This window comes from Nicotiana tomentosiformis, chromosome 4, assembly GCF_000390325.3.
Source record: "Nicotiana tomentosiformis chromosome 4, ASM39032v3, whole genome shotgun sequence".
Lineage (NCBI taxonomy): Eukaryota > Viridiplantae > Streptophyta > Magnoliopsida > Solanales > Solanaceae > Nicotiana > Nicotiana tomentosiformis.
The window spans coordinates 35,347,192-35,361,098 of NC_090815.1; the positions used below are offsets into that span (position 1 = coordinate 35,347,192).

At 38.4% G+C, this 13,907-nt stretch overlaps 1 protein-coding gene across 1 annotated transcript; it reads right to left on the reverse strand.

Moving 5' to 3' along the window:
* Positions 1-4,474: 4,474 nt before the first annotated feature.
* Positions 4,475-5,803, reverse strand: LOC104105103 (aspartic proteinase CDR1-like). The gene is made up of 2 exons (XM_070200702.1): positions 4,877-5,803; positions 4,475-4,819 (listed from the first exon to the last, which is right to left on the reverse strand). The coding sequence occupies exons 1-2, from the start codon at positions 5,801-5,803 to the stop codon at positions 4,475-4,477; spliced, it is 1,272 nt and encodes a 423-aa protein (XP_070056803.1).
* Positions 5,804-13,907: the final 8,104 nt, after the last annotated feature.

The following is a 13,907-nucleotide window of genomic DNA, read 5'->3' on the forward strand; positions in this document are numbered from 1 at the left end:
ATTTACTTACCTTCAAGTTGCTAGTTGAAATCTCCTCTCAAGAAGCTTCAAAATCGCCCAAGAATAGAAGAAATGGGGTTAAAAATGGTGAAACCCCATTTTTAAGACATTATGTGCGGTACAGTGAACTGCCTCGCGTTCGCGAAGGCAAAATTTTCTAGCTGTAAAACTACCCTTTGCGAACGCAACAGGGGTCTCGCAAATACGAAGGCTTATTGGCCTGCCCTTCGCAAACGCGTAGGGAAATTCTCACCCGGTCAGTCCTTCTTTGCGAATGCGAGTAGATCATCGCGAACATGTAGGCCTAAACTTTAGGGCTTCGCAAATGCGTCGCCCGTCAGCAAACGCGAAAGGCAAAAACCCAAGGCTTCGCGAATGCGAAGGGCAATTGTGCAGCCCCATTTTTCCTTCACCGCGAACGCGAGGGGCCTCACACATTCGCGAAGAAGGAAACCAAAACTGGAATTTTTGATTTTTTTAACTTAGCTCCGGATGATTCAAAACTCACCCGAGCCCCCGGGGACCCCGTCCAAATGCGCCAGCAAGTCTGTAAACATGATACAGACTTGCTCGAACTCTCGAAATACGTAAATCAATAACGAAGCTAAGAATCGCACCCCAAAACCTAATTGGATCAAAATTTGAATTTCATGTTTCTAAATTCCTCACAACGTGCCGAATCATACTTATACTACTCGGAACGACACCAAATTTTGCGTGCAAGTCTTAATTCACCATACAGAGCTGTTCCCAGGCTCGAAATTTCAAATGGACCTCGATTACTCTAAAACCTACTCCAAAGCCTACTCCAAACCAATTGTTTTTAAAGAACCTTAAAACCATCAAATAGCTAGTTTTCACTATTAAGCGCCGAACATATGCCCAAGTCCAAAATTATTATACGATTTTACTGGAACCGTCAAATTCGATTCCGGGGTCATTTTCTAAACATGTTGACCAAAGTCAAACTTGGCCTTTTAAAGCCAAATTAAGGAACTGAGTGTTCCGATTTCAACCCAAACACTTTCAAATCCCGAACCAACCATCCCCGCAAGTCATAAATTAGTAAAAATATATATGTGGAGTCTTATTTAGAGGAACAGAGTTCTAAAAATCAAAACGACCGGTTGTGTCGTTACAATTGACGTAACAAACACGTACAACACGTACATTAAGACTAGTTGGAATAAAAAGAGACTAAAAAAATTGATTAGATCTCCAGATGATTGGGGTTGGATCAACATTAGCTTTTTTGACATTTTTACCGGGATATATTAGCTTTTCCTAGTAAAACAGTTAAAGATTTTCATATCATTACTTGTGAGGCTTAGGATTTGCATAGGATACAACGAAGGAAACTGTAAGAACTCATATTCTCTTTTCCCATAGTTTTTCCTCAAACAATGGATAGTGTGATTTGTGAACTCCAGTGATGTTTTCTCTTTTTAGGTTGATTTTGGGTCCAACAGAGTTCCCTTTCCATTTAAAATGTGTATGTTTAGGAGGGGGATGAGCAGTATTGTTTCCCTACCCTAAAAGATTAAGGGGGTAAGTAGGATTTAATCTTTTGAAAATATTGAAATGTATATATATCCAAGGTCATCACCACAATTTAGATATATTGATATTCTTATATTCTAAATTTCGCAGTTCTGTTCAAGTTGTAGAGTCTGTATATATATTTTTTAAAGGAAAAATGGCCAAATATACCCCTGTAATTTCGAAAAATATTTAAATATACCCTTAAAATATTTTTCTCTTTTCATAGGATACAACGAAGGAAACTGTAAGAACTCATATTCTCTTTTCCCATAGTTTTTTCTCAAACAATGGATAGTGTGATTTGTGAACTCTAGTGATGTTTTCTCTTTTTTGGTTGATTTTGGGTCCAACAGAGTTCTCTTTCCCATTCAAAATGTGTGTGTTTGGGAGGGGGGATGAGCAGTATTGTTTCCCTACCCTAAAAGATTAAGGGGTAAGTAGGATTTAATCTTTTGAAAATATTGAAATGTATATATATCCAAGGTCATCACCACAATTTAGATATGTTGATATTCTTTTATTCTAAATTTTGCAGTTCTGTTCAAGTTGTAGAGTCTGTATATATATTTTTTAAAAGAAAAATGGTCAAATATATCCCTGTACTTTCGAAAAATATTTAAATATATCATTTGTTATACTATGAGTCCAAATATACCCATGCCGCTATACTTTGGGTTCAAATATACCCTCATTTAAATGGAGGGACACATGTCATCGTGCTCTTGGCCAATTCTAAATATCTCATAATTAATTAAAAAGATTCATGCCCATAACCATACCCATTACCCATACCCGAAAAGCAATTTTCTAAAGAATTTTTTTTTGTAAAAACTGGAAAAAAATTGAATTATTTTTTACTAAAAACTGAAAATAACGAAAATATTCTTTTTCAAGTTTTTATAAATACATTGCTTTAAAAACAAACTGAAAAATATTTTTAAAAAAAAATTGGAAAAAAAGACTTTTCTAATGCAGTGGACTACATGTGCATTAGTTTTAAAAAAAAACAAAAATATTTTGTTGAATCTCTTTTTTCAGTTTTTACAAAAAAATTGCTTTTCTGATTTTTTATAAAGCAATATTTTTTGTAAAGACTGGATAAAAAAATATTTTCGGTTTTTTCAATTTTTAGTAAAAAATATTTCAGTTTTTTTCCGTGTTTACAAAAGAATTGAGTTAAAAATTTACTTTTCGGGTATGGGCAGTGGGTATGGTTATGGGTATGAGTCTTTTTAATTAATTATGAGATATTTAGAATTGACCAACAGGACGATGAAACATGTCCCTCCGTTTAAATGAGAGGTATATTTGAACCCAAAGTATAATTGCATGAGTATATTTGGACTCATGGTATAATGAAGGTTATTTAAACATTTTTCGAAAGTACAAGTGGAAACTAGCATGATGTTGAGAGTACTTTTAGTAAAAAACTTTTAATAAACTATTCAAAAAATTTGGATGTTTTTAAATTGTTTCATAGAAATTATCAGAAAAATATTTTTCAAATTCACGCGTAAAAATTGCATGCGTTAGCAATTTTGAAAATGGAAAGAAAAAGAAACCATATATTCTTGACGGAATTCCTAATTTGTAATGGAGACGTAAAATATCCTATTTAGGAGTTGTTATTGTGTCAAAATTTGGTTAAGAAGAACCCTAGTTCTACTTTACCTTGAATTAGGTAAAAAGTACTATAAATCCTGACTAAAACAAAAAATATTTACACTCTTCATTGTCCCTAGCACCAATCCTAACCACAAATTATTCTTTTCTTCTTTTTCGTATTCCAAAACTAAGAAGATTCCCCAGCAATGGAAGCTCAAAGATCTAGTGTAATTATGACAATCATAATTATCGTGTCTATATTCATCTCATCGACTACTGCATGGAATGTAGAAGAAGAAATAGAGAACTGTATACACCTTTCGTTTACTCCAATGTCCAATGAAGTGTTTGAAAAAAGTTTTAGGACTATCAATAAATGCAACGAGCTATTCGGACTTCTACACCTTAGTCATGAGGTAACAAATAGATGGCCAGTATCAGAATTCCACGAAGCCCTAAAACAAGTTCCAATTTTCAGCAATAATGAAACTGCGCTAACACAACATATTTGTCATTTAGCCTTCACTGACAGAGTTAAGGACAGTGTTTCCCATATTAAAAGACCTTTCAGATTATCTCCACCTCAGGAGTGGTTAGAAGTAGCATGTGTAGCTTTTGATCCAACTATGATCATTCATCAATGGTGATCCTCAAAGACGGATTCATGATTTGAACTTCTGCCACAATGTATTTGAATTATATATTGGGTTTTTGATAATATATTAATGTGTCAGGTGTTTCCTCAAAGTTGGAGTATAAATAAAATATTTATGCTTGATTAGTAGTAGTATCTTAGCCATGTATCAAATTATAAATGAGGTTCAATTACTGGTGGCAATTTCCATCTAAATTTGCTTGAACCGTTCAATCCGTCCGTAATAAACTCGATCGCGTTCAACCCGTCCTTTTAAATATGGTAAATTATGTGTCAACTAGTTTTCAACCCGTCCAAATTCGATCCAACTCGTATATTTGCCAGCACTAAGCTCAATTGATTATTGTCCTATAATGGATACACCCTCTATCTCAATAAGAATTTGAACTTTGCGTGCAGTTGTGAAAGTTTGTCTAACACGTAATAATCTGACACTACATTTAATTGTAGATTAGTTTTTAGTGTCTCGATAATTCTTTGAAGTTGTTTAATGGTTCCGTAAATGAATTTAATTAGTTAGAGCTTCTAAACGTTATTCTCTATTGGCTCACTGAAATTTTTAAGTTTGCAAACACTAGGATATTAGGAAAATACAAGCAATTTAGTACAATAGATCAAGATTGCAAACACTACGAAATTAGGAAATACAAGCAATTTAGTACAATATAATGATCAATCAAACAAGCGGTCACAATCTATCCTAGTGAAGGACATTCTCATGGTGTTGAAGTCAAAGCCGATATAGAAAAATTGCTGCGCCCAAACTCCAAGTACGCTAAAAGGCATAGGAATCTTCTTGTTTTCAGAAATTTGTATGGATAGGCAGAAATGGTCAGCTTTATCTTGTTTAAACAAATTCTCAGCAGTAAACTCCATTTTAGCATTTTCAACAAAATGATATGCTACTGTTGGAAGGCCTTCAAGATCCTCGGTAACAACTCCATAGTAACAAAGCTCTTCTGGTCTTTCGCTTATAAACTCTTCCAACGTCGTACCAATTACAGATCTAATTTCCTCCTTCAGTTACTTGTATGCTATCTTAGGCAAATAACTAGATGTGGCCCCGGTATCAACAAGCATTCCGCCTTGGTGATCGATCCTCTTGAACATGCTTGGATCAATGTCAAGAAACTTGTCCCCGACACTGATTTTTTCTAAAGTTATGAAGTATTTGCCTATAACCATAAACATGGGAGTCGACGCTCCTTCCATTATAGGCTTGCCTCCAAGAATTAATGCATTTGAATCGTAATCTACAGCAGTTATATCACCGATACAATATGAGAATCCAGTATAATTTTGTTGTGAAATCAAAGACACAACTGTTTGTCCAAATCCATGGACTCCACTAACACGATTTGCACCATCAGAATATATTGAGCATCCAAAAATAAGACGCTTGATAGTCACTTCAGTTTCATTGATTGACTTAAATGACACAACTTCAGAAGCAAGATGTCCTTTACTTTTACCTGTTGCATATTTTACAAAATACTCACATCTCCTTGAGATTCTTCCACAACTTCCTCTAAGAGTCATAAGATCACATATAGATGTCTCGCAATACACATCTTCCTCATATGATGAAGAATGTGCATTGTGGTACAATGGAGCTGGTGAGGCTTCACCACCAATGGTATAGCCACAATGGACCCAAAGTAATACGCTCCCAGTGTCCATGGTAAGAATTTTTGGCACAGGAGGTGTACCAATTTTTAATGGAACAAGAAACTGAGAGGTATATGCTGGGTAAATCCGAACGTCAACCGCATCTTCTTTCAGATTATTTGAGACATTCATTAGATCTGAAATGCGAGCCTCTGATCTTTGATTCATTCTTTTGACGCGATCTTCAAGTGTCAGTTTTGGGTCGTAGAAAGGCGAGTTGACAGAATCATAGTGAATAATTTTTATAACTAGCCTCTCATGATGGGATGCAGAACCAAGTGTGATTATACAATTTTGGAACAATAGTAATGCTACAAGAAACAATTCCACCATTTTGAGAAATTAGCAGGGGAAATTTTGACCTTTAAATTTCTTTCTTTCTTTCCTTTAAAAGCTAGAGAGGGATAACAAGGAATTAATAGGGTGCATAGAACTATAAGGATATTGTTTCTTTTTATAGTTATGTGATTCTTTTTAGTCAAATTGGACAGCATATTTTCTGCGAGTTAACTACCGATTCAACAATTTAGATACATAAGGTTTGAGTTTTTTTTTGGAGTACACATTTTGTGAGTTCACAGTTCATTAGAAATTGATGAAGTAAACATAGAAAATTGGGTGTGCGGTGGGGGTGGGGGAGGGGGAGGAAAAAGAAAGAGATACGGAAAGGAGCACAAAGTTTGTGGGTGCAAACTATACAAAGTTGTTTCCTCATTATAATTGTCTGTCTCTAAGTTTTCGAAAAACAACTGGAAAAGTAACAGGCTGTTAAAGATATTTTGTTCAAAAGACAATTCAGGATGTATCCACCTTAAGTTGATCAATTCAACATACACACGCGCGGCGTCATTTAATAACTATTCTATCGTTCAATTTGGTTTATATATGTAAAGTAAGTTGCATAATATTGTTCTTTTTTATGTATGTATACAGTCAAAATCGGGTTTTCCTTCGTGTAATTAGTCGAGATTGGAACATGATGGACCGAGGGTCGTCACCATAATATCGAGATGAGATCTGAAGCGAGGTTATCGAGCTCAAGATAAAGAGACCGATCAATATCGAGATCGAGTCCATATCGAACTATGATATGAAGTGGTGTAATCGAGCTCGAGATCCAGAGACCGATCGATACCGAGCCCGAGTCAATATCGAGCTTGAGACCCAGAGACTGACTGATATCGAGACCGACCGAGATCGAGCCAAGAGACAAAGAGCCGTTGTAGCCACACTGGGGAAGAGAATCTCGACGGGAATTAAGGAAAAGCTAATTAACTAATATATAATGGGATCCCCACTATGTATTTTTAATAATATTCAAAGTAGGTTCTTCCACTATATAAAGAGTGACTATTATTTCTGTAAGGGGCAGATTGAACATCGAGAGAAGTAAACATTGATACACTTACATTCTAAAGATTACTACATTGATATATAGTTGAGATTATCCTTTAATGAGCTTGGACATTGATTCATCTTACTTATTTATAAATCATTCTCTACTCAATTTGGTTTGTATTTTATTCCTTTATATAGTCAATATTCAATATATTTCTACTTACTTTTCCGATTTATACCAAGCTATACCACGTATCCTTAGAACTACGTATAAATTCAACTCTATCCGTTTTTTGGGTAAACAGTTTGGCGCCCACAGTGGGGCTAAGGATAATAGTGGTTATTTATTACGAATCTCTGTGGAACACACTATTTTACACTTGCTCTTGGAAGTATCTTTGATTTCAGGCTGAAAACGACGAATTCACAATTAATGGCCCTACCTATCGACAATGAAGCTAGCCTTCAAGATGAGAACAACAACTTAACGCCCGGGGGTGAAAGGCCACTTGTCGATCCTGTTGGAGCTCGGGTCGAAGAGCCAATAGACGTTAATTCTCATGTGGCCATCGAGGCAAACCAACGTTCCGACCCTGAAAATAGCATTCATGGTGGAACTAGATCTACAACTCGAAATACCCAAAACGCTGAGGAAAACGAAATTAACTTGCGTATGATTTTCGGAATGTTGCAAGCTCAACAAGTAGAAATAGCCCAGTTGCAGAGCCAAACCCAAGCACCGACCAGGCTCTAGCCCAGTCCACCCCAAGAAATCACCCACAAAACGGGGCCAACTGTAATGAGGTCAAATGAGCTAGAATCAGGGACTAATCCCGAAATTGTTAAGATGCTCGAGGAATTGACAAAACGAATAGAGTCAGGAGAAAGGAGGATTGAAGCAAATGTCAAAAAAGTGGAAATGTATAATTCCAAGGTTGATCAAATCCCGGGGGCACCACCGATATTGAAAGGCTTGGATTCCAAAATATTCGTACAAAAGCCTTTACCCCCGAGCGCAGCTCCGAAATCGATCCCTAAGAAGTTCCGCATGCCCGAAATTCCTAAATATAATGGAACGACCGACCCCAACGAACACGTCACCTCTTACACATGTGCCATTAAAGGGAATGACCTAGAGGACGATGAGATCGAATCTGTATTATTGAAAATATTCAGTGAAACCCTGTCAAAGGGAGAAATGATATGGTATCATAATTTACCGTCTAACTCTATCGATTCCTTTGCTATGCTTGCAGATTCTTTCGTAAAAGCACACGCTGGAGCTATAAAGATAGAAACTAGGAAGTCGGACCTTTTCAAGGTAAGACAAAAAGATAACGAGATGCTAAGAGAATTCGTATCTCGTTTCCAAATGGAACGAATGGACCTACCACCAGTCACAGATGATTGGGTTGTTCAAGCTTTCACTCAAGGTCTGAACGAACGAAGCTCGATAGCTTCACGACGGTTGAAGCAGACCCTGGTCAAGTACCCAGCTGTTACCTAGACCGATGTTCACAATCGGTATCAATCGAAGATTAGAGTCGAAGACGACCTGTTGGGTTCTGGGTCCATTATTATAAGGGACATCAACAGAGAACAAAGGCCGATCAGGGACCGATACCGGCCATATAGTGGAGATTATAGGGGTAGCGAACCAAGACGTAACCTCGTACAAAGCAATAAAAGAAGTGATCGAGGCCAAGGGTCTCGGGGGCTGATGAACAAGAATGGGTTCGACAGGCATACCAGACCTAAGGAAGCACCGCAGTTATCAGAATATAACTTCAATAACAATGCATCCGCCATCGTGTCGGCTATCGGACGCATCAAAGATACTAAATGGCCCCAACCTCTGCAAACTGATCCAACCCAGAGGAATCCCAATCAAATGTGCGAATATCATGGCACTCATGACCACAGAACAGAAGATTGCAGGCAATTGAGAGAGGAGATAGCCCGGTTATTCAATAAAGGGCACCTTCGATAATTTTTAAGTGACGGGGCCAAAAACTATTTCAAAAACAGGGATTTCTGAAGACAAAACGAACAAGAAGAGCCATAACACATTATCCACATGATCAACGGTGGGATCGATATCCCCCAGGGGCCGGTGCTTAAATGCACTAAGATGTCGATTGAAAGAGATAAGCGATCTCGGTCTCAGGATTACACACCTAAAAGAACCTTGTCCTTTAGTGATGAAGACGCAGAAGGAATTATGCAACCCTATAACGATGCACTGGTAATATCTGTACTTATGAATAAAACTCAAGTTAAGCGTGTGTTAATTGATCCAGGTAGTTCGGCCAACATTATTAGATCGAAGGTCGTAGAGCACCTCGGTCTATAGGACCAGGTCGTGCTCGCAACCCTGTTTCTAAACAGATTCAATATGGCATGTGAAACTACTAAGGGCGAGATAATCCTGCCAATAAACGTGGCCGGGACCATCCAAGAAATGAATTTCCACATGATCGAAGGCGACATGAGGTATAACACTCTTTTTGGAAGGCTGTGGATCCACAATATGAGAGTTGTACCCTCAACCCTCCACCAGGTTCTGAAATTCCCAACATCAGAGGGAGTCAAAACGATCTACGGAGAGCAACCGACCACAAAAGAAATGTTTGCCATCGATGAGGTGATTTCGATATCTACACTATCATCGACAAAGGGATCAGATTCGAAGGAGGAACAGGATACCAAATAGCAATCACAAACGTCATCCTCGACCTAACTAAATAATAAGAAGACTGACGGAGACGATGACTATGGGACCCCTCGATCCTTTGTGGTCCCCGATGATTCCGACGCTACCCTGTCAACGGTCGAAGAACTGGAGCAAATCATGCTAGTCGAACATCTGCCCGAGTGAAAGCTATACCTGGGCACGGGGTTAGATCTCGAGCTCAGGAAAAAGCTTATTCAATTTCTTATAGCTAGCATAAACTATTTCGCTTGGTCCCATCTCGACATAATAGGGATCCCACATGACATAGCCACTCATAGACTGAGCTTGGATCCAAAATTCCGTCCGATAAAGCAAAAAAGAAGGCCCCAGTCCGAGGTCAAACATGCCTTCATCAAGGACGAGGTAATCAAACTTCTTAAAATAGGATACATTCGAGAAGTTAAATACCCCGAATGGCTAGCAAATATAGTGGCGGTCCCTAAGAAAGGAAACAAACTTAGAATGTGTATATATTATAAAGACTTGAACAAAGCATGCCCTAAGGATTCCTTTCCTTTGCCTAACATCAATCGTATGATCGATGCCATGGCCGGCCACGAGACTCTCAGTTTTCTCGATGCCTACTCTGGGTACAACTAAATACAAATGAACCCGGAGGATCAAGAAAAGACCTCATTTCTCACTAAGTACGGTACCTATTATTATAGCGTAATGCCATTCGGTCTAAAAAATGCTAGTGCAACTTATCAACGCCTAGTAAATGGAATGTTCGAAAAACAAATAGGAAAATCAATGGAAGTTTATATTGATGATATGTTAGTTAAGTCCCTGCGAGCAGAGGACCATTTAAAGCATTTGCAGGAAACCTTCGACGTACTAAAGAAGTACAATATGAAGCTCAACCTCGAAAAATGTGCATTCAGGGTTGGCTCGGGCAAGTTTCTTGGTTTCATGGTGTCCAACCAAGGAATCAAAATCGACCCCGATAAAATCAAAGCTATCGAGGACATCACGGTAGTAGATAATGTGAAGGCCGTGCAAAGGTTAACCGGGAGAATAGCCACCTTGGGACGATTCATTTCGAGATCCTCTGATAGGAGCCACCGATTTTTCTCACTGCTTAAGAAGAAAAGCAACTTTGCATGGACTTCAGAATCCCAACACGCTTTGGAAGAACTAAAGCGGTATTTATCGAGCCCGCCCTTGCTTCATACCCCGAAAGTGGACGAAGGACTTTACTTGTACTTAGCTGTCTCGGAGATAGCAGTAAGTGAAGTCCTGGTTCGAGAAGACCGAGGTACACAATTCCCTATTTATCATGTCAGCTGGATATTAGGCGAGGCCGAAACTAGATATCCACACTTAAAAAAATTAGCGCTTGCTTTAATAAGCGCCTCTAGGAAATTAAAACCATATTTCCAATCTCATCCGATACATGTTGTAACATTTTATCCTCTTTGAAACATTTTGTGCAAACCCAAGCTTTCGGATCGGTGGGTACGATATCGAGTATAGACCCCGAACCACTATCAAGTCTCAAATCTTGGTAGACTTCATGGCTGACTTTTCGCCAACCCTCGTGCCCGAGATTGAAAGAGAGCTACTTATAAAATCGGGTACCTCTTCGGGAGTCTGGACCCTTTTCACGGATGTTGCCTCGAACGCGAAGGGGTCCGGATTAGGCATTGTACTAAAATAACACACAGGTAATGTAATTAGACAGTCTATCAGAACTACGAAATTGACTAACAATGAGGCCGAGTATGAGGCCATAATTGCAGGTCTCGAACTAGCTAGAAGCTTGGAAGCATAGATCATACCGGGTTCGCCCGGGTTCGCCCTTCGTGTAATTAGTCGAGATTGGAACATGATAGACCGAGGGTCATCACAGTAATATCAAAATGAGATCTGAAGCCAGGTTATCGAGCTCAAGATTCAGGGACCGATCAATATCGAGATCGAGTCCAAATCGAACTATGATATGAAGTGGTGTAATCGAGCTCGTGATCCAGAGACCGATCGATACCGAGCCCGAGTCAATATCAAGCTCGAGACCCAGAGACCGACTAATACCGAGACTGACAGAAATCGAGCCAAGAGACAAAGAGTCGTTGTAGCCGCACTGGGGGAAAGAATCTCGGCGGGAATTAAGGAAAAACTAATTAACTAATCTATCATGGGATCCCCACTATGTATTTTTAATAATATCCAAAATAGGTTCTTCCACTATATAAAGAATGGCTATTATTTCTGTAAGGGGCAGATTGAACATCGAGAGAAGAAAATATTAATACACTTACATTCTAAAGATTACTACATTGATATATAGTTGAGATTATCCTTTTCTGAGCTTGGACATTGATTCATCTTGCTTATTTATAAATCATTCTCTACTCAATTTGGTTTGTATTTCATTCTTTTATACAATCAATATTCAATATATTTCTACTTACTTTTACCATTTATACCAAGTTATACCATGTATCCTTAGAACTACGTATAAATTTAACTCTATCCATTTTTCGGGTAAACAATGTATTTATTCAAATTAAAATGGTAAATTTATATAGATTTTAAAGTTTTAAACATTAGGACTTCTTACATAGTTCAAATAAAGAAGAGTTTAATAAACAAAACATAGTTTATTTTAAAGTTATAAATATTAGGAAAATAATTAAATAACTATTTTATCTAGTATGGAATCTATTTTTAAAGGAAAAAACGATGAATGACATTCGCTAAGGCACTCATGCTTTTAATATAGTATATAGATTGTATACGGTCGAAATCGGGCATACCCGATTTCGTGGGCAGGGGAGTTTCCTCGAGGGTAACCTCATAATAGATCAGGCTCGAGCTTGAAGATAGAAAATCATGCCTGAGAGAGCGAAGTGTTCATTGGGATCGAGGCAGGCAACAATCGAGATCAAACATGACTGACTTCGATTAAGCCAATAACGAAATAGCGAGATATCAGTAACCGGTTGAAGATCCCGGCGGGAATCCCGAAACAGATCAAATCAAAGAGGTTATTAGTGCCAATCATGTGATCTACTTCCGTGATTAGAGTTTTACCTTATTTAGGATTCCTCTATTTTATAAAGTGGGATCCCATTCACTTGTACAAGAGACGATCATCATTCACTGATATGAATATGCATATACGCTGTTTTCTTTGTTCATCACTGTTCATCGCTGTTTGTTCCATCCTCTATTGTTCTTATTAACTAGCCTTGAGACTATCTCGAATCGAGGTCGAGGTGTTGTTTGAAGACCAGTTTGATTCATTTCGTTGTCGAATTTATTTATTTAATTCATTATTTATCAATTGGTACAGGGTTAAATCACATATCCTTAAAACCACAATATAAGTTTAATTGTTACTCAATTTTTAGGGTAAAAAGTTTGGCGCCCACCGTGGGGCTAAAGATAATAGTGATTGTTCAGTACTGATTATGGTAAAACACACTATTTTACGCTTGTTCTTGTCAAGTAGCTTTGCTTTCAGGTTAAAACATGTCAAACTCACAAAACGCATCCACACACGGTGACAATGGCCTCGGAAATGTGATTTCTCTAGGAGTCGAGGTGCCACAGGTTAATCTCAGGGGAGCACTGGTTGCCAACCCAGTCGATGTCAGTTTTCACGTTGCTCTAAACGCAGACCTAGGTGCAAATCTCAATGGGAGTGTACACAGAGAAGGCCGATCTAATGGCCAAGGAACATATGGCAGAGGAGACGAAAGAGTCAGTCTCCAAGTGATATTCGAGATTCTTCAGGATCATTAAGCCGCTATTGCTCAGTTACAAAATCAACATAGAGCTCCGAATAGGGTCGAGCCGGAAACTACTCGCCGTACCGAGCCATTATCGGAAAGGTAGAATGGTAACAAATCGGTGACTGATCCTGCAGTAATGAAAATGCTCGAGGAGCTCACCAAAAGAATTGAATCAGGTGAGAAGAGAATTGAATCCAATGATAAAAAAATGGAGAAATACAACTCTCGAGTTGATCAGATACCGGGGGCACCGCCAATCTTGAAAGGGATGGATTCGATGAAGTTTGTACAAAAACTGTTTCCTCCAAGTGCGGCTCCGAAGCCTATTCCAAAGAAGTTTCGTATGCCAAACATACCCAAATATAATGGGACCACCGATCCCAACGAGCATGTTACTTCATATACAAGCGCCATCAAGGGTAGTGATTTAGAAGATGATGAAATCGAATCTGTGCTGTTGAAAAAATTCGGAGGGACCCTTTTGAAGGGAGCAATGATTTGGCATCACAACCTGCCACCAAATTCCATCGACTCATTTTCCATGTTAGTAAATTCTTTCGTAAAGGCACACGCCGGGGCCATAAAGGTCGCAACAAGGAAATCAGACCTTTTCAAGGTAAGACAA